At 47.8% G+C, this 27,697-nt stretch overlaps 1 protein-coding gene across 2 annotated transcripts in view; it reads left to right on the top strand.

The window, feature by feature from the left end:
* Tshz3 (teashirt zinc finger homeobox 3) overlaps positions 1 to 24,518 on the top strand; it is a 78,225-nt gene extending 53,707 nt beyond the window's left edge. For both annotated transcript variants that reach the window (XM_041644898.1, XM_041644897.1), the window contains exon 3: positions 19,632 to 24,518. In XM_041644898.1, coding sequence (XP_041500832.1) covers positions 19,632 to 22,837 — 3,206 coding nt within the window. In that variant the 3' untranslated portion in view covers positions 22,838 to 24,518. The remainder of the gene's footprint in view (positions 1 to 19,631) is intronic.
* The last annotated feature ends 3,179 nt before the right edge of the window (positions 24,519 to 27,697 follow it).

Below are 27,697 nucleotides of genomic sequence, written 5' to 3'. Positions count from 1 at the left end.
TGGAAATGCTGCTGAGTGCAGGGCGACTCAAAGGAGCCAAGCATACAGGTAGTGGATGCAAGCACGAGGTCGCAGTCTCTGCTTACAGCGTCTTTTCAATTCTGTTTCATTTTCATTCTTTTTTTCTTTTTTTTTTTTTTTTTTTTTTCAGACAGGATTTCTCTGTGTAGCCCTGGCTGTCCTGGAACTCACTCTGTATACCAGGGTGGCCTCAAACTCGCAGAGATCCACCTGCCTCTGCCTGTGGCATTAAAGGCGTGTGCCACCACCACCCGAATTATTTTATTTTCTTGATATGGGATCTTTCTATATAGCTCAGGGTGACCTCAAAGTCTTGATCCCGCTGCCTCAGCTTATTGAGGTATGTGCCACCACTTCTAACTCGAGTAATAGCTTCTCTCTCTCCTTCTTTCTTTCTTTTCTCCTTTTTTTTTTTTTTTTTTTTTGGTTTTTCAAGACAGGGTTTCTCTGTGGCTTTGGAGCCTGTCCTGGAACTAGCTCTTGTAGACCAGGCTGGTCTCGAACTCACAGAGATCCGCCTGCCTCTGCCTCCCAAGTGCTGGGATTAAAGGCGTGCGCCACCACCACCCGGCTCTCCTTTTTTTTTTTTAAAGGCAGGGTAGCCTTGTCTGGCCCTAGAACTCAGAGACCTGCCTCTGCCTCCCAGGATTAAAGATCGCATCTTTTAAATGGTACCTCTGAAAACCAGAGTGTGTGTGGCATATCTTAATTAGAATCAGAGGATCCTTCTCAGGACTTTCTTGAGAGCTGCTTGGGGTCCAAGCAAGAAGTAGCTGCTCCTATACCCTTGGCTGAAGACTACCCCCTCATCTACTATGGCAGGCATGCTTCACTGACCAGGAGTGTCGCTTCAGGAGAGTTCCCAGGGATCAATGAAAGGAGGTGCTTATTAGCCGACCAGACCAGTGGAATTAATCCAGATAATCACTGGGGTGACATTCATCACAGTCAGGTTATGCCATATTTTCATCCAGGACTTTCTGTTGGTCTTAAGGAGGAAGCCATGAGGCAGTTATAGGGAATTAGTTACCTTGCTACCCTTCATGGTAAGTGGTTATCTCATTCAGTATTCCGCCCGCCCCCTGTCCGCCAGAAAGGTCACTCTGCAGAAGTCACCCTGCGCATCTCACAGGGCCATCCTTACACCCATCTCACAGATACCCGCTCTGCCAAACAGTATGGCCTCAAGGCTCTTCTGAGAGCTAGTCAGGTGATTAGCACAGCATAGCTGTGTGAAGGCCCTGGGATTTCAGAGGGGTGGAACTCACTCCAGTGGCTGCCTGACAGAGCGAGGGCTGGACCTGAATCTGAAGCAAAGGAGACACCCCCAAAGCCCACTGGTACCCATAGTAAGATTGCGATCCCACCTATGGCTGTAACACCATGTGCCATGCACGCTTTGGAGTTCACCCAGCACCTTCCTCTTGGATGGTGGTTCCTGCCTCTTGTTTCCACTGAGATCAAACATGAAGCCTGCCCATTGCTTCTTCCTTTTCTATGGTCCATTATCACCGTGTGTTATTTCACCCAGAATGCCAGGATCCATGGGAAACTGAGGCAGGATATAGAAATGGACCAGACTTTCTGGCATCCTGGCACAGGTGGCTTCTTAGATGCCTCCACCATTGCACCCAGCCCCCAGGACAGGAAAGCACTCTCCTTCACACCAGCCTCCCAGATGTGAAGGTATGCCTCCAGTGGTCTCTATAGAACGTGCCTCCCCATGGAGCCTGACACACAGCAGGTGCCCAATGCAGATAGGTTCACGTCTGTAATTTTTCTCAGGCTCCACCAAGTACCTGCGAGTTTCAACAATGCAGGTAAAAGCCAATTTCCTCAGTTGCCTCTCATCATCTCCTCAACAGACCGTGCCGTCCGGCACCTGTGGGATCTCTTCACATCCAGGAGGGGATCCTATCCAGGGGCGCTCACCACAGAACTCTCACAGAAGACAGTATGTCTTAGAGATCTTCCCATGTGAACACGTGAGAAATTACATGGCTTTGTTCATTTCACTTCTTTTATTTGCATTGTAACCTACCGAAAGGAGAGCATGCTAGTGTAGGTATTTGGGTTTGCCCAAGGTGGAGGCTTTCATTTCACTAGGGTTCCGACATGGCAGTCCAGAGTCCCTTTGTCTTTCCTAGTCATTTTCTCCAAAGGGCGACGATGCATTTGGCTTATAACACCACTAATTCTGCCTAATTTTGTAATTTATACAAATGGATTCAAGTAGTGTGTTTGCTGTTGTGCTCAGTGGCCTCACTTCATATTATTTGTGGGGTTTTCCTTTGCTTCAGTGTTGGCGATGAGCCCGGGGTCTTGCACACGCTTGCAAGCATTCTGTTATTGAGACTTATCCCCAGCCCCCTCACTGGGGGATTCTAGGCAAGCATTCTGCTGTAGAGTCAGGCCCCAACTTGTTCATTGATGGATTCTAGCAATGGCTCTGCCATTGAGCCATACCTCCAGCTCCTCATTGGAGAGGATTCTAGGCAAGTGTTCTACCGCTGAGTCATGCCTTTTGCCCCTCACTGGATAGTCTAAGGAAATGCTTTGCCATTGACTCACATCCCCTGCTTCTCACCAGTGACTTCTCGGCAAGTGGTGTACCACAGAGCCGCATCCCCCAACCTCTGTGGGATTTCTCCCTGGTGTTTTCTTTAATCGTGTTTTTTTTTGTTTGTTTTACTGTTGTGTAATATTCTGTCCTAGGGCTATGCCCCTCTTACTATTGATGGAGTTCCTTCCAAGGTTTCTGTAGTTTGTGATGAAGCCTCCCAAAGAGTGGCACGGGCTGGTTCATCGTGCGACAGATGTCTGCGTTTCTGCTGGGGATACATCTAGGCATGATATTGCTGGGTGACTGAGTACATGTTTATGTAACTTTCTAGACATGGCCTGTGCTTCTGCTGAGTGCTCAGGATAAATCGTACTGCGCCAATAGGAGAGTTCTGTTCTTCTGTCTTCCCAGATGCCATATTATCTTGTCCTGTCTTACCACTGGGATCCATGGATACATATTTCATGCTGTTAGCTTGTTTATTCTCTTTTGGGGTAATTTTAGAAATATTGATAATGCTGGGCAGTCACGGCACACGCCTCTAATTCCAGTAAAAGCAGGCCGATCTCTTTGATCAGAGGGCAGCCTGGTCTACAAAGTGAGTTCCAGGACAGCCAGGGCTGGTACACAGAGAAAGCCTGTCTTGAAAAACAAAACAAGACACAATGTTGGTAAATGGCCGTAAGCTCTTTTGCACATTCAAGAGGGTTTCTGTTCTTTAGTTTTCTAGATAGGTCAGAGTACATGCATCTCCAATCTTGATGTACCCTGCCACAGTACCCTCCGTACAAACAGTGGGAAAGCCTTCCAGGAAGGCCACCTTTTAGTGTCTGTCTCCTCCCTCACTACCTCCTCCTCTCCCCATTTTTCCTCCACTTCTCTCCTCCTCTTTCTTTCCCCAAGACTCCTCCATGAAGTATGGTCAATTCTTAAGTTAGGAAACACCTAACTCAACTAAACGTTAATATAAATTTGTGAGACAGGATATTTAAATAAAACACACTGTAGTGCACTAACCAGTGGGAATTATTTACAAAGTGGCTTGGAAATACCCATTTTATTAAGTAAAAAGGAGGTTGGAATCCATTAGCATATACATGTCAATCAAAATTTAAATGATGTGGAACTATGAAAGCTTGTTTTGGTTTCTTTAAGCTGGCTAGGAAGATTTCGTTCTGATCCATGTAAACAGTGGTCTGGGTTAGTGCTGACTGAGTAGTGGCTGGGTGCTGGGTATCTGAGGGTGTTGGGATGCTGAGTGGGGTTCGGGTTAGTCTTGACTAGGTGCTAGATTATTGCTTAGCGCTTTCTAGATATTATGAGTGCTAGATAAGTATAGTGTAAAATCTGGGTGAGTGTGATTAGTACAGATTTGCCCAGGGCTGGTTAAGTATTGGCTGAGTACTAGGCAAGGGCCAGCTAACTTCTAGGTTATGAAGTTACTAAGTTAAGGAAACTGAATACTGGAGCATGGCTGACTGAGGGCTGGGTCAGGGCTGCCTAATCCTGGCTCAGCATCAGCTACCATGATTATGTTTGATGGAGAGAGAGCAGAGCTAGGCTCCTCTGGAGTCAACGCTGAGCACCTTCCCTTCAGAGTTTTCATCGGTTTATCATAAGATATACTCGTATTTTTGCCTTTCTGCTCTGCAAAACGGGAGCAGAGCCCCATGAAGAGATGTGCAGCAGGACGGGGTACCCCTAGATTCTCTACCCGACTTTTCATAGTTCCCCGGGAACTAAGTAGAAACTTCTGCACAAGGTTGATTTTGGTTCATGGTCACCATGAATTCCTGAAGTCCCTAAGGAAGGTTAGAATGCCAGGTGGTGAGAAGGGCAGAGTTCTTGCATGGAGAGATGCAACTCATGCCCACGACCCGGTACTGTAGTGCTGTGTGAGAGGTCAGTACCAAGAGAGAGGCACAGAAATCATCCTGATGATAATTCCCAATCTCGCCAGAACTTAGAGTGCAGAGTAGACTTCCCGTCTGTTGTGTCATCCCTGAGACTGAAAGAGGTCACTTTTGGAGAGATGGGAGAAATGGCTTTCTAGCGGCTGTGGTATGATCTGGATCTTCAAGGACAGGTAGACAGGTAGACAGGTAGGGGGACATGAAAAGATCAACATTATGTGGAAGAAACAGCACAAAGCAAGGCAGGGCCAAGGAGCTTTATCAGATTGAAGCATGAGTTTGCAGAATGGGGCTGTGAAAGATGAAAACTGGAAGATGACTGTGCTTCCAGCTCAGCCCCTGCCTAGAATCCCCCAGTGAGGGGCTGGGGTGTGGCTCAGTGGTAGAGCCCCTGCCTAGAATCCCCCAGTGAGGGGCTGGGGTGTGGCTCAGTGGTAGAGCCCCTGCCTAGAATCCCCCAGTGAGGGGCTGGGGTGTGGCTCAGTGGTAGAGCCCCTGCCTAGAATCCCCTAGTGAGGGGCTGGGGTGTGGCTCAGTGGTAGAGCCCCTGCCTAGAATCCCCCAGTGAGGGGCTGAGTGTATAGCTCAGTGGTAGAGCCCCTGCCTAGAATCCCCCAGTGAGGGGCTGAGTGTATGGCTCAGTGGTAGAGCCCCTGCCTAGAATCCCCCAGTGAGGGGCTGGGGTGTGGCTCAGTGGTAGAGTCCCTGCCTAGAATCCCCCAGTGAGGGGCTGGGGTGTGGCCCAGTGGTAGATCCCCTGCCTAGAATCCCCCAGTGAGGGGCTGGGGTGTGGCTCAGTGGTAGAGTCCCTGCCTAGAATCCCCCAGTGAGGGGCTGGGGTGTGGCTCAGTGGTAGAGTCCCTGCCTAGAATCCCCCAGTGAGGGGCTGGGGTGTGGCCCAGTGGTAGAGCCCCTGCCTAGAATCCCCCAGAGAGGGGCTGAGTGTATGGCTCAGTGGTAGAGCCCCTGCCTAGAGCAAGGAACTGGGGGTATGGCCCAATGTACAGCACTTTAACCATATGCACAATGCTCTATGTTCTAGATCTAGAAAAATATTCTAAGTGATAACATGGAACTTGATTATACGGGACTCTGAATATCAAGTCAAGATATTTGTGCTGATACATAGACTCCTCTAATACCCCTGTGCTCCGTGTAACAAAGACCATCTTGATCATGTAAAGAAATAAAGGCTGTGACTCTGACACATTCATTTTAGCAGATTCTTATTCCTATCCTAAGCATTTGCAATGTTTAATTGTGTCCATTACATATTGGATGGATGGATGGATGGATGGGTGGATGGGTGGATGGGTGGATGGGTGTATAAGTAGTGAATGGATGAATGGACAGATGGGTGAATAAATAGGATCAACAGATGATAGTAGGTAGATGGATTGATAGGTGAATGAATGAATGAATGGGCAAGTGAATGTGTGAATAGGAAAAATGTGTTCGTTTCCATGTAAATCTGAATTTCTGCTTGATGCAAACCATCCATTTACCTTTTGTGCAGATACAGCTCTTTCAGTGTTAAGCAGAAAACCCAGTTGCACACCTGTAAGCATTTTGAAAATGCCCATTTCCAGGACTGGCCCCCAGTTCCATTGTCCACTTCCCAGCTGTGCTTTTCTTGAGATTTAAGACTGTCAAGTGTATAGGCAATTGAGCTGCCTTATTGAAGACCACAAGTTACCCATGAGACACATTCTGTTTCATCTCCACAGGCTCCCACACACCAGCTGCAGGTGTGTGGGACACACAGCCTTGATTAACGTTGGCCACCATGAAATCTACCCACCTTCTTTTCTGCCAAGATGAGAGGATTCTTTCTTCCTGTGGAGTTGCCTTAAGTGCTTGGCTCCATCATGTTAGGAGTCACCTCCTGGCTCATGGAATAGAGGAGTAGGGCTGAGAGTTTGTGGTTTTGGTTTTACTCCAGGGAGGAAGAAGACGTTAAACTACGTTGAGCTCAGAAAAAGGAAGTATGGAAAGCCAGCAGGAACTTTCATGCCTCTGTCCATTCTTCCCACAGTGTATCCTGACACCAGGAGCCACTTAAGCCAGAGGACCATCACTCACCACCAGGTTTAACCAAATGGCATCAACCAGACCTCCACACACATACTGCAGGTTGACTGCATTCATGGCACTGCAGTGTCAGGTGTATTGACGTGCTGTGGTGAGACACAGAAGTACGGATACAGACACTTTAGAGAACCGGATGTCAGGGCACACCACTGTTGGTTAGGTGTTTGAGCAGAGTATGATCTTGATGCCAAAGAAGGGTCAACTCGGATGGTCCCTAAACCGGTGTTCACTCACTGTTCATTATCTAAAGATTTGTCAAAGGTAACTGGTTGCTTTTGTCACGTGAGGTGTTCTTTGCACAGGGTAGGAGCCCAGACTCTAGCAGAGAACCCTTGCAGAAGCACATGGAAGACTCCCATTTCTTCTTGTGGTGGGCAGGCTGCCTTCCCTTCTGGACTTGGAGAAGCTCCTAGCTGCTGGGCCTCCTCTTACTCCTGGCCCTCTGCCTTAGAAGGGGAGTGGGCTCATTCTCAGCAGGGACTGCTGGCACCATCACTGGGGCAACAATCTAGAGACACAAGCCTGAAGTGTGGGGGCCCTGCCTGTGACTGCAGCTCTCCTGTTTTCATGTTGAAATTGTACTTTGAATGATTTAATGTGTGTTAGTTATCCAAAACAATGGCCTCCTCTGTGACATTTTCGTGTGTCACACTCTGGCCTTATCCAGCCTCTGCTGTCCTCCTCCTCCATTCTTACTGGTTTCTTCCCTCTTCTGTGACTGTCCATCTTCTACTTTCTTCTCTGCCTTTCTCTTACAGTCTAGAGTCTACAGTTGAGAGGAAACAGGGAGTACTTGTCTTTCTGAGTCTGGCTTGTATCACTTAGCACAACAATCTCTGGTTCCATATACTTTCTTGAAAATGATGTAATTTTTTTTTTCTCTGGCTGAATAATAGTCCACTCTGTGTGTACTCCACATTCCCCTTCTCTGTGCATCCATCCGGTGGCAGGTCCCCAACTTTGCATTGTGAGAAGTGCTATAGTCAGCAGGAATGAGAGGTGTCTCCGTGCTTTGCTGACTTTGATGCCTCTGGAGCTACTCAGGAGCTAGCCTCTTGATTTCCACCCCATCTGGAGGATCAGCTCCTGCTCTGAAGTGGCAGGGGATTCTTCCCGGTGGGAAGGTATCTCTGGAGCAGAGCTGCCCTTGCTCCACGAAGCAGCAACGGACTGCCTAAGTGGCATGACCTTACACACAGCACCTTCTCTTGCCAATCGAGGAATGGTCTGCTTTTCTTGGCCTGGGAACAGTCCTGCTTTGTTAACACAGTGGACCCCAACCGAATGAGCCTCCGCTGTGCACATTACATCAAATTAACATGTATGAAATTAATATTCCTGACCTTGCTAGTGGGGAGAACCATCAATCTAAGGGAGGTTGTCATCCCAGTGTGGCCAGCCTTCTAGAGAAGGCCTCTCCATTATAACTCAGCCATGTGCCCTTCCCTGTAAAGTCGGGCCATGCCCTTCCCTCAGGCCTGGCTTGGGACGCTGGGATTTTTCATTTGCTTTTTGGGGACCTCCTCGTTCAGTGGCAATGCTTGCAACCCTCCTGGTCCTCCTGATGTCTTTCTTCTGTCTTAAGTGACCGTGACTTTTATTATTCTTAATAGGTTTTAGATACCTTTCCATGACTCTAGGTATCCACGTGGGTGCATGGAGAATAACTGTAGTCTCTGTTAAACTATGCCCTCCTGGGTCCAAGCATAAATTCTTATTCCCCACAACAATTTGTTTTTCTCTCCCTGTTTCATATTTATTTACCATGCAAATGGCCAACAGGAAGGCGCATCCCCTTGGTGTCACCAAGGACATGTTTAGCCAGATCCATTTCTGCTACATCCCTCGATTTCTTTTCTCACCTCTTCACTCTATTTCTGCCCCCAGTGCAAGGGGATTCCTGCATACTAGGCAAGGTCCCTACAACTGAGCCATGCCACTAATCCCTTATTGGTGAAGCCTAGAAAAGGATTCTACCACTAAATTACATCCCCAGCCCCTCACGGGAGTCTAGTCAGGGGCTCTATCACTGAGCCACACCCTAGTTCCTCACTGGCAGATTCTAGGTAGGTGTTCTATCACTGAGCCACACCCCAGCCCCTCACTGGCGGATTCTAGGCAGGGCTCTACCACTGAGCCACACCCCAGCCCCTCACTGGCAGATTCTAGGCAGGGCTCTACCACTGAGCCACACCCCAGCCCCTCACTGGTGGATTCTAGGCAGGGCTCTACCACTGAGCCACACCCTAGCCCCTCACTGGCAGAATCTAGGTAGGTGTTCTACCACTGAGCCACACCCCAGCCCCTCACTGGCAGAATCTAGGTAGGTGTTCTACCACTGAGCCACACCCCAGCCCCTCACTGGGGGATTCTCGGCAGGGGCTCTACCACTGAGCCACACCCCAGCCCCTCACTGGGGGATTCTAGGCAGGGGCTCTACCACTGAGCCACACCCCAGCCCCTCACTGGCGGATTCTAGGCAGGGGCTCTACCACTGAGCCACACCCCAGCCCCTCACTGGGGGATTCTAGGCAGGGCTCTACCACTGAGCCACACCCCAGCCCCTCACTGGCAGATTCTAGGCAGGGGCTCTACCACTGAGCCACACCCCAGACCCTCACTGGGGGATTCTAGGCAGGGCTCTACCACTGAGCCACATCCCAGCCCCTCACTGGGGATTCTAGGCAGGGCTCTACCACTGAGCCACACCCCAGCCCCTCACTGGGGATTCTAGGCAGGGCTCTACCACTGAGTCACACCCCAGCCCCTCACTGTGGATTCTAGGCAGGGCTCTACCACTGAGCCACACTCCAGCCCCTCACTGGGGATTCTAGGCAGGGGCTCTACCACTGAGCCACGCCCCGGCCCCTCACTGGCGGATTCTCAGCAGGGCATATTCCCTTCCCCATTCTCGTTCACTCTCGATGCTCCCATCTCTCTCCCAGTCAGCAGACAGAAATAGGTTCCCCTTGAGTATCAAGAGCCTGGGGTTACCAGGGGAGGTCACTGTTTGGCCAGTGTCAACCTAGCACCGAATGCTAGCCGTTGCCTCTGCATACCTCCAAAGCTCTTGGTTCTGGGCTCTTCGGACATCTGAGGAGAGTTCTTGAGTCCCAAATCAGCCTGCAGTGGATACAGTAAATGGTCATGAAGTCTGCAGCACTCTTAGATACCCGTGTAAAAATACCACAGGAGCACGTAGCCTCCAGTGCTTTTCTGAACAGTTGTCACCGGGCAGAGATTTTTGCATCAACTACATCTGTCCATCTTTGTTTTTATGGTTAGATTCCGGTGAGAATTTCTGAAGACTGAACTTTTTACCCCACCCCCACTCCACCCCCACCCACACAGGTGACTGAGAGTGGGAACTGAGCTGACAAGGGATCTGTATTCAGCTTGTGGGATGCAGTCTGTCTGGCAGCTGTGGAATAAGGGGTCCCTAGCAGTCATTGGGGTCTAAACGCCTGAAGTGCCCTCTGGAAGCACTGACTGGCCTCCTGTTGAGAAAGCACTGGCAATCCTTTGGCAACTCCTAAGCAGTGCTGCTCTAGGGTAGAGCAGAGCTTGGCCACTGCTTTACCCGATTCCTTCCTAGAATCCCACAAACAGCTGGCATCATCAGAAAACCCCCGCAAGATCCAATGGAGTAGGCTTCACTGCCTCCTTCCTTGTCCTTTAGTTTTCCACCTTCTTTCTCCATGCTTCTTCTTAAGGCTTCTCTTGAAAGGCAGCAAGACCCAAGTGCTGGCTTTGAGAGATACCCACTCAAGACCCTACAGGATGGTGCTGAGCCCAGAGCTAGCCCAGGACCGCGCTCATCCTGAGGGCTTCCATAGGAAACAAAACCCTGTGCAGTTGGCACACAGCATTTATCTTGGGATGGGACCTTGGTTCATACATCATGAAGTCTTTGGTGGGACCCAGGAGATGACTTTGGCCAATTTGCTGTCCACTCTGCTTGCTCTGTCTTGTTCATGGTGAAGAACAGTCACCTCCAAGATTAGAAGGGCACCAGCCTGGGGCAGAATAAGCACTAAAAGCCAGGCCTACACTGCTGTGACTTGGCACAGTTTCATAGAAGAAAATACTGTGTAGAAATGCCAGCACTGGTGGCTTATCTTCTACGTGGTCCAGGCTCTTGAACATTGCCCTCACATATGTCCTGGAGCTCTCTCTGATGTGAGCCCTTGGGGAGCTGTCCCTGTAGGCAGTCAGTAGTGATTCAGACACCTCCTGATGATGTTGGCATCTCTTCTCGAATAGCAGGACTTAGAGACTCATGGAGGCTCTGGCATTGACATCAAGTTTGATCTGTGTTCCATAACAGACTTGTGGTGTGTACGAGTCCCAGAGAGCCCAATAGCTGTCCAATTTGAGGCATGACCCTGGCATCTCCCTGTCTCCAGTGTGATCACATTAGAGGAGAGGAGAGCTTTGTTGAGGTCACTGTGACCTCCTCTACCCTCTCTAGATATCAGCGTGCCTTCATTGCTCGGGATGGCAGAGGGAAATCTCTGAGGATTCCTTTCCACCTCCCCAGGACTGAGGATTGAACCTTGGCTCTCCACACGTGCCAGGGCGGTGTTTACTATCTAGCTACATCCCCAACCCTCTTAGCCCTTTTCACTCTGAGACAGGATCTCATTAAATTTCCTCAAGCTGGCCTTGAACCCATTCTGTGGTCCAAGCAGGACTTACACTTGGAATCCCTCTGCCTCAGCCTCTGGAATCCCTGGAGAGTTGTGCAGCCACACCTGGCTTCTGCTTCGCTGTTGCTGTGTGCTTCAGTCTACCGAGTGGTCAACCCTTAGCTGGTTACACCTTTAAGAAGGAAAACTGGGAACTCAGAGAAGATGGACAAAAAGATCCCCAACCTTAGAATTGTCCCTTGGCACCCCCTTGGGGCCTCATTTCCATGACCACCTTGGTGGATACCCTCATAGCCACCTCTGTCTATACCAGAATTCCAGACTCCTAGCCCATCACCATTTTATAGCCTTTGCACTAAGGTGATGTCAAGCTTGCATCCTGTCTTATTCCTTCCTTCCTTGAGCACCCCACTCTCCTGTCTTTCCTTCTTCACCTCATCTTCTCTTTGATCCCTCCCTTTCACCCACCCCCTCCTTAGCTTCTCACAGCCCTTGACCTTGAGTCTCACCCTGCATCCTCATCATCAGCCCTGGGCAATGGTGTGGGTCGGATGCAATCTAAACTCACCAAGTAGCACGTTCTCCAGCCTTCTTTCTACTGGGCAGCCCCTTACGGTCAGTAAAGCGCTGTATCCAGGTCCTAGAGTTCCAACTTCACAACCTTAACTTCAGCCCTAAATATGCTCACATGTGCAGGGTAACTTGTCATCATTCCTAGGAGCATGGTGCAGCCATTCCCTTTCTTACCAACTGTACCCTCTCCCTGCCCACCTGTCTACCCACAGCCTCTATGACCTGAGTGCCCAGAACAAGTTGTTGCCTCTTCGCCTTGGGGTAAGCTCAGTAACAGTGTGATGAAGTCACTTTGACTTACCCAGAAAGAAATTCTAGGGTTCCTCAGCTTGCTGCTTATATTTTTGTTTATATTTATATGAGGTGCATTAATTTCCTTTTACCCAGAGGTAGAGTTTATCCAAGGATGATAAATACTGTTGAGTGGATTCCTGACTCCTGCCCTTCTTAAGGCTATGGTGGGCCTGCTATTTACCCTTGAGCACATCCTCCAGTCTTGCAGGCCTCCTGGAGGGGAAGGCGTGGGGTACTTGGAAGCATTACACTCTGCATTCCAGCATACACTCACTCCCATTTGGGGTTGGGCTTTTCCATGTCCAGACCTTGGGATCAGAAATAGCTAAGTGTAAGTCTTTGAAAATCAAACTTAACAGCAACAACAAAGCAATAGAAACCCTAGGCATTCCTTCATCCCTTTCTACAGCCAGAGGCAAGGAATGTGAGACCCTCCTGTCCAGTCCACATAGTGGACTGGGGTCATTGTTTCCTTTGTGGCTTGCCTTTCCAGGAGTGTTGGGCAGCTGGATTTTAAAAGATGCTCACAGATGTAAGCCTCTTTCTCAGGAATGTTCTTTTACCTGTGTCTCATTTGGTTCTTCTTTGCTGGGTTCTACTGTTGAACCTGCCATCTAACCCAGCACTTGTGTCTTTCTACACTGTGGTTTCTACAGAGCACGTGGGAGTTGGATATAGGTCAGGAAGCTGGCGTGGCAACTTGACCACCCTCATGAAGAAAGACTATCAACCAAGTGACTTGGGAAAACTTGAAAAACAGATGCTCCACCCCGAGTCCACCATTCACTTGGAAGTCTCTGTCCATGCCTAAGTTTTCCTTTGCTTCTTATGCAGCTGTAGGTGGTTGGAATGGAAGCCCCTTTGCCCTTATAGTCCAGCTGTGTCCGCTGTTGGAGCTTGCAGCAAAGTTCAGTCTTCCTTATGATGCGGAAAGGCATGATATTGCGTCCATGTCGGTCACATTCTGAGAGCGGATCCAGAAAGGACTTAGCATCACACCCTAGACCATCTGGGACCGACTCGAATGGGAACCCACCTTAGCAAGTTAGCTGTTTGAGGGAGGGGGACTGCAGGAAATCAATTGTAATATTCCTCTGTGCCTCATGTAGGGGCAGGTTGAGTGGTTACTGTGGATGTGTGCCATGGTAAAGCCAATGATTTAAATGTGTCCACTGATGTGGGAGTGTCATCTATCAATCTGTTGATTTCATTGGTTAAGCAATAAAGAAACTGCTTGGCCCTGATAGGTTAAAACATAGGTGGGAGGAGTAAACAGAACAGAATGCTGGGAGGAAGAAGAAGTGAGCTCAGAGACGCCATGCTCCCCTATCCCAGGTAGACGTGATAGCTCTGCTCTCTGAGGCACACGCGATGAAGCTCCGACCCAGGATGGACATAGGCTAGAATCTTTCCGGTAAGCGCACCTAGCGGTGCTACACAGATGATTAGAAATGGGCTAAATTAATATGTGAGAATTAGTCTAGAAGAGGCTAGATAGAAATGGGCCAAGCAGTGTTTAAAAGAATACAGTGTCCGTGTTGTCACCTTGGGGCATAAGCTAGCCAGGCGGCCGGGGTGCTGGGGATGCAGCCCCGCCACTCCTATTACAACAGTCCACCATAGACTTATAATTTGACATTGACCCTTACCGATTCACATATTGACATTTGATCCTTCGTGTGACAATGTAACAAGTGGGACCACCAAGGGGGTGGCTTAAAGGGAGGTTTTTAAGTTTGCCTCACATAAAATTAGGGTGGTTCTTGTGCTATCTTGGATTAGGGCCCTGAGGTGTTCTCTGCTGTCCTGTTCTAAGATGTGGCCTTTCCCTCGATGTAGATGTCCGCTATCTGTCATGGAGCCCTTGCAAAGCCTGCAGTGGGCAGTTTGGGTCCAAGACTTCTAAACTTGTGTGCTGAGTACATCCCTTCCTTTATCACATTAGCTCGCGTTCGCCATTTTGTTAAATAACCGAAAACTGACTAGCACACTGGACACAGGATCATGTAGCAGCCATCCGGGATGGGGAGGCTGGGGTGTGTGGTCCTGTACCATATAGTATGGTACTGTATGGTCCTGACCATATGGAGTTGACATCTAGTTAGCACCTGTCTATAGACCAGCAATGTCAGTGGGAACTACAGGAACCAAGGCTGCTTGTTTCTTCCACCTCAGTAATGGGCTTGCATCTTCAGAGGCATCAGTGAGCAGCAGTTAGGAATGAGACATCCTGCCACATCCTAGAGGCCCAGAAGGGCTTGAAAGAAACAAGGACAGAGTAGAGGGATGATCTTGGGGGCACTTTGAGGAATTTGGGCTTTTGTCTGAGGCCAGTGAGGAGTCTTGAGGTACCCCAGGTGAGGGATGTGAGCAGTCAGCTGTTTTGTAACAGCCCAGTGTCTTCTCTTTGTACTAGACTGAAGGGTGTGGAGTGGGGAGGGAGGCAGGCTGGTGTCTGCACCAGGCTGGGATGGAAGGGGGCAGAGGCATAGCCAGTCCTGTTACCAAGGCTGTTAATACCACTCTGGGCAGCTGACAGTAACCTCGGGCTAACCTCTTCCTAGATGAGATAGTGAGTGTATAATGTTTCCCTACTGTGAGGAGGCTATCCCCAGACAGCCATGCAAGAATTCAGATAAAGATGTGCATGAAGTTGGATAGCAATGGAAGAGTCAAATAAGTATACAAGAGAATGGTAGGACATTCTTTCCTGTCGGGTGTTGGGACAACATCAGCATTTGAAAAGCTACTAATCCAAAGAGACGGTGATTAAAGCCACCAGTGTCTTCTTCTGACTTACTCTATCCAGGATATCAACTGTTGCAAGGTCAAGAAATAATTCTGTGCAACCACAGACTTTGCGTGTTTGATTCCATTCAAAGAGGAAAACACTCAGGCATGGCATAGTGGTACAAGCCTGCAATGCCAACACCAGGGAGGCTGAGGATCCTGAGTTGGAGGCAGCTTGGGCTACATAGCAAGAATCTAGCTTTAAAAAGGAGGGGGTGGGGAGGAAAGGACCAGAGAGATGGCTTAGCCATTAAAAAACACTGACTGCACTTCCAGAGGACCTAGATTCAACTCTCAGCTCATAAGCAGCCATAACTCCAGTTCCAGTAGATCCAATGCTCTCTTCTGGCCTTAACAGGCACAAGGCATGCATGTGATTGATAGACATACATGCAAGCAAAATAAAAAATAATAAAAATAATTATTGTTTAAAAGGAAGTAGAGTAATTCTTTCCCTGCATATGCAAGGCTCTGGGTTTGATGATTCCCAACACAAAGGAAAATATGAACTAAAATCTAAGATTTGATTTTCTTTTTGATTGTGTATGTATGTGTATGTATGCACATACTTGTGTGCATGCATGAGGGCACACTCACACACAAGAATGCAGATGCCCACAGAAGACAGTGCCTAGATCCTCTGGAACTGGAGTTGCAGTTGGTTCCGAGTTGCCTGCTGTGGGAACCCAGAACTGAACTCATTCAGGATCCCGTCAAGAGCAGTACTCACCCCTGACCACTGAGCCATCTTTCCAGCCCCCAGATAGTACTTATGAAAACTACTTGGTTATGTACCAGAAAGGACAGATTGATGCTTCAATTCTTAACCCTTTGCTCACAAAAGTCTTAAAATTGGAAATGGAGAAAGAAGAGGACCTTGTAGATCCCTGTATTGGTGCCCTCTATGATACACATGGGGAAACTAAGGCCCAGAGGGGAAAAGGCTATTTCTCTTGGGACAAGAGCTTCCTTGTTTGTGGAGCAAATGGATGTTCCCACCCATACATCCCCCCTGCCATTCCTCCGACCTATTTCCACTCTCTTAAGTTTGTTTATTTGTTTGAGACAGGGTCCAAATAGGACAGGCTTCCATTGAACTCAGCATGTCGCTGGGCTCTCAAGGTTTTAAACTCAGTGATCAAGATCCTGTGACATCCTCAGAGGAGTGGCGATTGCACAACACAGCAATGCCTGTTCTTGGGCATCCATTAAATTATGGAGGAAGAATCCATGGTTAGTATCTGCATCTTAGTCTCAGGAAGTATTCCCTGCAGTTGGGTCTGAACCCATTGGTCTTTTCTTGCTAGGTAGTGAGGTTCCTGGCATGAACGTGTGCCAGGATGCATATAAGGACCCTCGGAAGCCTGGGCAAGGCTGGAGATAAGTTGTGGGAGGCCAGATCTTTCAAGAACCTAGATCTTCCTTTTCCTTAGGGCTAGGTTTTGCTCCCATCAGGGAGTTTGGCTTGCTTTCTTATCCATACTAATATCCATCTCATTCATCAGATTGATGACACTCTGATACTATTGTCTATCTGAAAGAGAATATTAGAGTGTGCTGGGGACCAGCCCATGGTGGGAGGTGGTCACATCAATGATGATGCACACAATTGGGATTTCAAAGGCCTCCCAGGTATTCAATGTGTGGATGCTTCCACCGAGGGCGTGGGAGCCAGGCAGATGCTGAAACAAATGCTCATTTCCTCCATACCATCATGCTACTGTAGGCGCCCCCATGTCCACTGTTAAGGTCTCCTGGTTCCTCATGTCTTGTAATGACTGCTGTCTGTGGATTTATTCCTCTCCTGCTCTTCACTCTGTGCAAGCTCCAGAAGAGAAGCAAATGCCCAGTGTGTGGCGTTGAGGCATAAGATGGTGGCTCTGACGTGCCTCTCCGTGAGGCAAGCACTTATTGCTATTCATTTCTTTTCTGTGTGTTAGGACAGAATTTCCCAGCAGAAGCAATCTGAGGGAGGAAGGGCTTATTTTTATTCGTTGTTTTGGGGGACAACCATTTCATCATGATGGCAAGAGTGGAAAGAGTCTGGGCACCTCTTGCCAGGCAGAAAAGCAGAGTGCCAAAGCCAAAAACCAAAACAGATCCTCCCATCCAAAGCCTGGTCCCAGGAACCTACGCTGCTGACGAGGTTACAGTCTCAGGTCATAACTCCCTAAAACTAGCAAAGGTCCAAGCTTAGAAGAGACATGTGTTTGTCAAGGACAGTCCACGTACAGATTGTAACAGCATCTGTCCCCATCGTTGGGGCCCCACCTCCCTTGGGGTCCCTGGCTGCAACACAGGCCATGTTTCCTTCTCATCCATAGAGTCCCTCCTTAGTGGTTGGGGCCACAGCGGGTTTCCAGAGCCTGAAACACATCTTGCTGTTTCCAGCTGCCCTCTGCAAGGATTGTAAGAGAGACTGCAGGCCCACTCAATGCCCCAGTCCCCACGGTGCTGGGTGACTAGCCCTCAACAATTCGCCCCAGACTGAGTGGACTCCTGAGAGACAGGAAGTCTTAAGCCAAAATAAGTTCCAGGCAAATTGGAACACTTAGTCAGTTGACTCCAGATGACCTCCCTCCAGGTTGGATCTCTGAAGGCATTTGGGAGTCAAGATTTCTAGAATGTTCTGCAGATTGGGCAGAGTTATGAGAGGGATTAAGACTGTCCTTTCCTGTTTTTGTTCTAATTCATGATTTGCATTCTGTACTGTCTGTCGCAAGAGTGTCCCTCGGGCTATGTGATGGTCCCCTGAGCTTCCCCTCAGGGCCTGGCCTCAGACTCCAGGCTCACTGCAGCACCGCACACTGGGGCAGACCACAGCAACGCACTTCGGCCCATTTTTTTTTTCCTGCTTTCTTTTCGATACAGGATCTCCCTGTGTTTATCCAGCCTGGCCTAAAACTCGTGATCCCCTCTCCCCAAATGCTAGTGTTACTGACAGGAGTAGATCACCACTCCCGGCTCTTCTGGCCACTTCAGAAAGGTGTCCTGTGCTTCACACTCAAGGTTCCTGCATCTACGGTGCCTATAAAGAGAAGAGGCCCTGTCTCAAAGCTGGGGCATGATTCCCATCCGAGGTCATATTACTACCACTGTGGGAGTTGTCTCCCTGCAGTTCAGCTTGGAAATTACGGTGGTCAGGACAAACGCAAATTTGGTGGTGATCAAACAGGAAGGTAGGAGTATCTGTGTAGGTTCCAAAGCATCGACTCCATTTCTTTACTTTGTATTTTTCTGCTATGAAATTCACCTGGAGCAAATCACGTCAGCTGTTGAATTCTACAATCAAGGCACCCCTCCCTTTTTTAAGAATTCTCTTTTTCTCACCCTGGCAATTACAGCATATTCCTTTCACTCCGTGCAGTTTGGCCTTTTGAAACCAACTTGTAAAGATCTCATCATGTAGCCCTGGCTGACCTGGAACTCAGTGTGTAGAGCAGGCTAGCCTCCAACCCACTCTGCTGCCTCTGCCTCCCCAGGGCTAGAATTACAAGTGTGTGCCACACACCCTGTATCCATGGGATGAAAAAAAAAATATCACCCACACCACCCCATTCCCTTTCTCCTTTGGCTTAAAACTGTTGCTCACGCAGGCCGGTTACACCACAGTGTACCTAAAACCACCAAGCTATAGAATCACCCGAGAACAGAAAACTTGCATCACAGTGTCCCGTCAGCGCTGACGTTCCCAGAGCTCCATGCTACCCGTGAAGGCTAGGGCTTCTTCTAAGACTTCTAGATGGTGGGCTCGCTGTCCACCTGCTCAAGAATGCCTGCTGGATTTCCCATTCCCAGTACAAGGCCTCCAAAAAGACAGAATCCCTGTAGGATACCCATGGAGCCTGTTCTGAGTAAATATTGACAAAGTAGTCTAAAGAGCAAACACTTTGACATTTGTAAGGTCCACCAGCAGGTCTTGTATATATTTATACAGCAGGAGTGAGCTCCGCATACCAATTTCCCTGAACCTGCTCTGATATAATTCCATACAGCGGTGTGTGTTGGGAGGGGTAGTGACTGAGTATGTGGGGAACAGGGCCAGTGTTGGGGTGTAGCTACTCACTGTCTTCTCTCCCCGGAACACTTCAGGTTCCGTCCCTGGCAAGAAACTTAGCCTGGGCTTCTTTTAGACCTACTTTTCTAGGAAGAAGAAAAGGAGAAAAAGCCACAATCCTTGGTTTTGATTTATTATAATTGACAAACTTTCTTTTTACTTGGTAAAAATCTTATTGATGTTTCTGTACTTTATATTTATTAAAGACTGAGCCTCAAAAATTGTAATGAGTAAAAAAAATGCTTGCTTAATTTAAATTGTAAGTCTGTCTGTTAGGAAATGCGTTAGAGGTAGGAGAAGCATAAGACATATTAATTGACAGACAGGAACTGCTGTCTCTGAGGTTGATACAAGTAATTTATTACTTTAGAAGTGAATGCCACCTCCAGAATGTGCTTCATTAATTTCAAATTTAGTTTTAATTTCAAGCTGTTGCCCCTTGAGAAGAATAAGGTGGCAAATTATGTTTGAAGAGCAGATTTTTTTTGCTCCAAAGAAACATCATATTTTAACTATTTAATTTTACAAATAAATGTGCCCATCTCATGTGCCGCATTCCCAAGAGCCGAGAACGTATTCTAGGTATGTTCAATCCTTACTAATCTTTCTTTCTTTCCTTCTCTCCTCTTCCTCTTTGTTCTCACCTTCTGGTGTCTCCTTCTCGTCTGTGATCATGGCAGCCTATGTTTCTGATGAGTTAAAGGCAGCCGCCTTGGTAGAGGATGACATAGAGCCTGAGGAGCGAGCGGCCGATGGAGAACCCTCAGCCAAGTACATGTGTCCAGAGAAGGAACTCAGCAAGGCCTGCCCAAGCTACCAGAACTCACCAGCCGCTGAGTTTTCCAGTCACGAAATGGACAGCGAATCTCACATCAGCGAGACCAGTGACCGGATGGCTGACTTTGAAAGTAGTTCCATCAAGAATGAAGAGGAGACCAAGGAAGTCCCGGTACCCCTGGAGGACACCACCGTGTCGGATAGCCTGGAGCAGATGAAGGCCGTGTACAACAACTTCCTGTCCAATTCCTACTGGTCCAACCTCAACCTGAACCTGCACCAGCCCTCCTCGGAGAACAATGGTGGCAGTAGTAGCAGCAGCAGCAGCAGCAGCAGTAGCTGCGGCAGCGGGAGCTTCGACTGGCACCAGAGTGCCATGGCGAAGACCCTGCAGCAGGTGTCGCAGAACCGCATGTTGCCTGAGCCCAGCCTTTTCAGCACCGTGCAGCTGTATCGCCAGAGCAGCAAGCTGTATGGCTCCATCTTCACCGGTGCCAGCAAGTTCCGCTGCAAAGACTGTAGCGCCGCCTATGATACCCTGGTGGAGCTGACGGTGCACATGAATGAGACAGGTCACTACCGCGATGACAACCACGAGACCGACAACAACAACCCCAAGCGCTGGTCCAAGCCTCGCAAGCGGTCTCTGTTGGAAATGGAAGGGAAGGAAGATGCTCAGAAGGTGCTGAAGTGCATGTACTGTGGCCACTCCTTTGAGTCCCTCCAAGACCTGAGCGTCCATATGATCAAAACTAAACACTACCAAAAAGTGCCTCTCAAGGAACCTGTCACACCCGTTGCAGCCAAAATCATCCCTGCCGCTCGGAAGAAACCTTCACTGGAGCTGGAGCTGCCTAGCTCCCCCGACTCCACAGGTGGAACCCCCAAAGCTACCCTGTCTGACACCAGTGATGCCCTGCAGAAGAACTCCAATCCTTATATCACGCCAAATAACCGGTACGGCCACCAGAATGGGGCCAGCTATGCATGGCACTTTGAGGCCCGGAAATCTCAGATCCTCAAATGCATGGAATGTGGCAGCTCCCATGACACCCTCCAGGAGCTCACAGCCCACATGATGGTCACTGGCCACTTTATCAAAGTCACAAACTCAGCCATGAAGAAGGGGAAGCCCATCATGGAGACGCCTGTCACACCCACCATCACCACCTTGCTGGATGAGAAGGTCCAGTCAGTGCCATTGGCAGCTACCACGTTCACATCTCCCTCCAGCACGCCTGCGAGCGTCTCCCCAAAGCTGACTGTAGAGGTCAAAAAGGAAGTGGACAAGGAGAAAGCCATCATGGATGAGAAACCCAAGGAGAAAGAGAAGAGCAGTGAGGAGGAAGAGAAGTATGACATTTCTTCCAAGTACCACTATTTGACTGAAAATGACTTAGAAGAGAGCCCTAAAGGGGGGCTAGATATCCTTAAATCCCTCGAAAACACAGTAACGTCCGCCATCAACAAGGCTCAGAATGGCACTCCCAGCTGGGGGGGTTACCCCAGCATCCATGCCGCCTACCAGCTCCCCAACATGATGAAGCTGTCCCTGGGCTCCTCAGGGAAGAGCACACCCCTGAAACCCATGTTTGGCAACAGCGAAATCGTGTCTCCTACAAAAACCCAGACCCTGGTCTCTCCACCCAGCAGCCAGACCTCCCCCATGCCCAAGACAAACTTTCATGCCATGGAAGAACTGGTGAAAAAAGTCACTGAGAAAGTTGCCAAAGTTGAGGAGAAAATGAAAGAGCCCGAAGGCAAAATGTCGCCACCCAAGCGGGCAACGCCGTCTCCCTGCAGTAGTGAACAGAGTGAGCCCATTAAGATGGAGGCCTCCAGTGATGGTGGCTTCAAAAGCCAGGAGAACAGCCCCAGCCCACCAAGAGATGGGTGCAAGGAGGTGAGCCCTGCTGCAGAGCCGGTGGAGAACGGCAAGGAGCTGGTGAAGCCTCTGAGCGGAGGTCTCAGCGGCAGCACGGCCATCATCACGGACCATCCACCAGAACAGCCTTTTGTGAACCCCCTGAGTGCCCTGCAGTCGGTCATGAATATCCACTTGGGGAAGGCTGCCAAGCCCTCTCTGCCTGCGCTGGACCCCATGAGCATGCTTTTCAAGATGAGCAACAGTCTAGCTGAGAAGGCAGCCGTGGCCACCCCACCACCCCTTCAGGCCAAGAAGGCGGACCATCTGGACCGCTATTTCTACCACGTCAACAATGACCAGCCCATAGACTTGACAAAAGGAAAGAGTGACAAAGGTTGCTCTTTAGGTTCAGGGCTTTTGTCCTCCACGTCCACATCCCTAGCAACGTCCTCATCTACCGTGACAACGGCAAAGACATCTGCCGTCGTATCATTCATGTCAAACTCGCCACTGCGCGAGAATGCCTTGTCAGATATATCCGATATGTTGAAGAACTTGACAGAGAGCCACACGTCAAAATCCTCCACTCCTTCCAGCATCTCTGAGAAGTCTGACATTGACGGAGCCACCCTGGAAGAGGCCGAGGAGTCGACTCCAGCGCAGAAGAGGAAAGGCCGCCAGTCAAACTGGAACCCTCAGCACCTGCTGATCCTGCAGGCCCAGTTTGCAGCCAGTCTCCGGCAGACATCCGAAGGGAAATACATCATGTCAGATCTGAGCCCCCAGGAGCGCATGCACATCTCGAGGTTCACGGGGCTCTCCATGACCACCATCAGCCACTGGCTGGCCAATGTGAAATACCAACTTCGGAGGACAGGTGGAACAAAGTTCCTCAAAAACTTGGACACTGGCCACCCTGTGTTCTTTTGTAACGACTGTGCGTCACAAATCAGGACTCCTTCCACGTACATCAGCCACCTAGAGTCACATCTGGGCTTCCGGCTACGGGACTTATCGAAATTGTCCACCGAACAGATTAACAATCAAATAGCACAAACCAAGTCACCCTCAGAAAAGTTGGTGACGTCCTCCCCGGAGGAAGACCTGGGGACCTCCTATCAGTGCAAGCTTTGCAATCGGACCTTTGCAAGCAAGCATGCCGTTAAACTTCACCTTAGCAAAACTCACGGGAAATCTCCAGAAGACCACCTTCTGTTCGTTTCCGAGCTGGAGAAGCAGTAGCGTTGGCTCCAGGGTGGAAATGACTGGAGGGAAATGCTGAAGGCACCTTAAAAAGCCCCTCTCTCTTGTTCTTGGCACATGTTCTTATGTTAGCTGCAGAGCATCATTCCGGGCTGGACTGTTTGGTATAACTGTACAGTGTTTAATAGAGAGGTGCATAGAATCAGCTGTTATTACTAGTAAAATAACGAAGGTTAAAACGCAGTGCTAAGTGTTTGGAACTTTGTGTAAATGGGATTTAATTGTGAGCATCCCCTCGATGCTTCAAGCTGCATGCATTAACAGACAGTTTAATTAAGCATTTATAATGAAACCAGGCACACTTTTTCCATGAAATTTGGGTGTGCTGGCATTTCTCACCCTTTCATCTTTAGCCCTCTGAGTACTACGAAGCACTTTTGCATTAATTTGGTTAAAAAAAAGATAATAATTACACAAAATAATAACAAATAATAATAATGTATGAAAACTGTTTTTAAACTCCTTACCAGCTTAGTTATAAGGAATAATAGGAACCTCCATTTATGCAGGTCTGCAGGGGTATAACACGCCTTGAAATTTAAAAGAAATATTATTTTCACATTGAAACATAGATGTATATATTGTATAGATTTCAAACTCTTATGGAAAAATGTGACCGGTTAAATGACCCTTTCTTTCTTGCATTTATAACAAGTGTTTTATGTACCAGCTATACTCTGGGCACAAGCCACGCCTCTGTATAGTGTATATTTCCTTATCTTTTTTCTTTTTTTAAGGTTTATGTTGTTGTTTTTTTTACATGCAAACGTTGTAAATTATACAGAAAATTCCACAGATAGCATTTATAAAATATGCAGAAGCATTATCTCAAAGCAAGGTATGATGTTTGTTTTGCTATACGGCACATCTATATTGATAGAGGGTTCATGTTTAAATTATACATATTTATTAGCATTCTATTATCATTTGTTTGGAGGCCAGGAAATCCATCCCTGGCAGACATCATAACTATTTTGCACATGGTTCTTTAAAGGTATTTATTAGAAATTAAAGGATGCTCAAAATAAACTCAGTGCTCAAAGGGTTAAGTCTATAGGAAAAGGAAAAAAAACAATTTAAAAAAAACAAACCAACAACTTGTACTGTATTTCCTGAACAGTGATAAAGCCTTTAAAATGTTTGTACTGTAATCCTTTGCTTAAAGTCATGAGGTGTTCTGTGGGACAGCCTCCCCCACTTATTCATAAGCCCTCTTGGTTGCTAGTTCATAATGTGGGATGCTTTCTTTCTTCTTTTCGCTCTTTCCTTCCTTCTTTCTTTCTCTTTCTTTCTTTCTTTCTTTTTTTCTCTCTTTTCTTTCCTTTCCTTTTTTTTTTATTTCTATCAGTACCTTTGCTTTGTCCTTCCTAATTATTCTCCCAAGACCCCACACTGCAGTTTTATCTTCAGGCTTATGAAAGGTAACCCATGGTTACCAGCTCTCCAAGTCATCCTGTTCCTCTCCATTTCTGGCGGTTAATTTGCAGAAGTAACTGACAGCTGACACCATATGAGAACCTATGTATAAAATATTGGCATGTAAGCACCACAGACACCGTGACGCACTCTGTGCCCTGTTCTGTTGTCGACAATGGCACACCATGATGTGACTCTTCATATAAACCTTCTTTTCTACGGCAGCATTAAAATTGTCTTTTTGCTATAATTTTGTGTTGCGTTCACAATTATGTCTGAGATGTGCTACGACTAACGAGCACATTAAAATTAAATTGTATGCGATCTGTTTATGACTGACTCGGTTGCTGTGTCTGCCAGGTGCTGGCAGTTGGAAGCTGCGCGTAAATCAGGGGAGTTTTAGTGAACTTTGGTGTGTATAAAGAAATCGAGATGGCTTGTGTAGCATTTCCCCAAGGAATAAAGATTGGAAAGAAAGGAGAGATGCAGGTGAGGCTAGAACCCCCCGTGGGCAAGGGGTGTCATAATAAAATCTCCAGGGTCAAAGCTTCATCCGGGTCACACTGGATAACTCTCCTGGGTGGGTCTGGTCTCCCTTCTGGGTGCCCCCGTAGTGTTCCCAGGCTGAGGGAAAGGTCCCTAAGATATTCTGCACATAATGGTTTATTATTGGTAACTTAAGCTTTTAAAAGATCAGGAAGCAGAGAGCAGCCAGGCATTCGGACTTTGGGATCACCTGTTCTGCCCAAGTTTAAAGCAGCCAAAGGTAACCCAGTGGGGGAGGGGCCGAGGGAGACTGAACCCATCCAAGGCAAGGGTAGGAAGGAAGCATTTATATGATAATCACAAGCTTTTATTGGGTCTGGCAAATCACTCCAACAAAATGCTGAGAACATCATGTAAAACTGTAAAATACCTTTATTACTATATTCAAACTAGTCTTGCAGTTAGGCAGAATCGGAGCTCCTAACCTAGAATTATACAAATGAGAAATGTGATACATCCATGTAATACATAAAACACCTCAACTTGAAGGGAAAAAAAAAAGATACTCTTTTATTAAAAATTTAAATTAAGCCCTTTCAAAAATGTTCGGCAACACGCCCACAGGTTTTTCCTGCTGCTCTCCACCCCTTTCCGTCAAGACAAGTCCAAATGTACTGTCTACTCTATTTTCTCTCGGTAACACACACACACCTCTCTCTCTCTCTCTCTCTCTCTCTCTCTCTCTCTCTCTCTCTCTTCCCCTGTCTCTCGGGTTTCAGAAAGAACTCCACTCCAACCTTGTAACTTGGACACACAGGTAGGGCAGAGCCTCAGAAGAGTCTTTTGCCTCTGGGTCCTGAGTCTGGCCCACTGTTTGCCTCCAGCATGGCTAGCCCATTTCTCTCTTTAGATTCTACCTAGAGGCATGAATGTTCCACCAGGGTACCTGCTACTATCCTAGAACCTGGCTCAGGGGGGCAGAGACTACCCCCCCCACCGCGCCTCGCTGTGCCTTCTGCATCTTTGCATCCTGAAGCCCAGATTTCCACTCTTGAATTTTTCGCAGGTTAAATATAGCATTGGTTTATTAGAATCCAAAGTCCTGCATCTAACAGATTAAACTGACAACACTCTCGTCATCACCAGGGCCCATGTGGCTTGAAGGGAGAGGGGATTTGTGTGAGTGATGGTGGAGCCCCCCTCTTCACAGTTGAGAAGGGCCCAACACTCTGCGCATCTCCTCCTCACCCTCCCCCGGGATTATTATCAGGACTGTTCAATTTTGGGGTGGGGGGGAGACGAGATTGATAGCCAAGGTAGATAGTGAGTTACACACTTAGTTGGCACCTTGGACTCCAAGCTATGAAAGGCCTGCTGGTACTAATGGAAACTCAAAATTAATTCGAACTCCAAGGGTGTATTAGTAAGGGGAGATACTGAATGCAAGCTCTTTGAAAAAAAAAAAAAGAGCATCTTCTTAGCATTGGGAGGTAAGCCACTTTCTCCCAAATTACCAAACCCCGGCCTGGCGATGGCATACGCAGCATGCAAGAAGACCTTTACATGGTAGCTCGTTATGGCCCCAAATCGAAGAAGACCATCCAAAGTGAATTCCCAGGCTCTTTGTTGACCGCACAGTGTATGACTGATGTGAACAGAAAAAGTAAATGGAGGAATGGGTGTCCAAGAAGGGCTGCAAGTGGACCCGGCAGAGGGTAGATTTGTAGAAGGAGGGGGCCTTTAATCACAGGTGCGGAGGTGACCCTGACCTCACCCGCCCAAGCTCAGTCTCACTATAGAACTATGGTATATCTTCCAGCCATCACATTTACGCAGTATCTTAAAATAACATTTGTGATAAATGTGCAATTTAACTAATTTATGGTGCTATGATGTGCTCAGGGCTACATGCAAGATGAAAATCTTAAATGGAGCTTGAACAGCTCAATTCACAACAAGAAATCAATATGCCACATCTTAGCTATTCGCTGCAGTCAACATGTAGCAAAAATATCAAGGATGTATCTTTTAAATTTTAGGCAGCAAGAATTCTAAAATTAAACAAAACCTTACATGAAACTTCGAGAAGGTTGATGATGGGGACCTAGCCTCCGTGGGACCTCCATTCAGTTTTCATTCCGCAAAAGGGAATATATTTATTTCTATTGATTGCCACAGGAAGGCACTTCTCCCCCCTGGGTGCCCTGCATTCAAAAGGCCAGCCTGGGAGAGCTCAGGCCAGAGCCTTTGCACCCTAGGGAGGATTCCCTCTTGAGCCAGATCACTGTAGGCTGGTAGGCTCACAGTTCTACCAGTTCTACAACATGGTGACAATTTGCATAGAATTTAAGAAGGCCTGTTTGCTGCCCAGGTCCACCTTGAGGGAACAGATTTGTGAAGATGGAAGGCACAGGGGCAGATGAAAACAAGGCTGCATTGACTAGATCGAGTGTTCCAGAAATTCTAAGTTACCTAATAAAAAAATTAAATGATTTTATTTTATTTTTTTATAAATTCATCTGCATGGTCCAGAAATAGGAACACAGTAATGGCGCTTCATTCTGTTGACAATTTAGTACAGAAACAACACTCTGTTATTGGAAGCTATCATAAAAATGGAAACAGTGAACCCCAACCCCACTCTTCAATAATAAATACTCTAACTTTAAAAATAATAGCCATTATCCTTCCAGCTAATGGAGAAATTACCATTTTCACTCCACCAGAGAGTTATTCTTCTGCTAATAGAAACGCTAACCTCCTTTCTCCTTAGGGATTTATTAGTAAGCACGTGTAATCTTTGGCAAAGGCAACCTGGAAATACACACTTCTTTGGAGCTCATGTTTCACTGGATCCCTCTATGCCTTCAGCAGATTTGAGAAATACCAAAAAGACACTCAGAACCTCACATCGTCCCTAACTTTGCAAGGTATTGA

Source organism: Microtus oregoni, unplaced genomic scaffold (genome assembly GCF_018167655.1).
Source record: "Microtus oregoni isolate MIOR12 unplaced genomic scaffold, Mior012 000102F_ref0000329, whole genome shotgun sequence".
In the NCBI taxonomy this organism is placed as follows: Eukaryota; Metazoa; Chordata; class Mammalia; order Rodentia; family Cricetidae; genus Microtus; species Microtus oregoni.
Note: the sequence above shows the minus strand (reverse complement) of the source record. Positions and strands in the feature narration are given on the sequence as shown.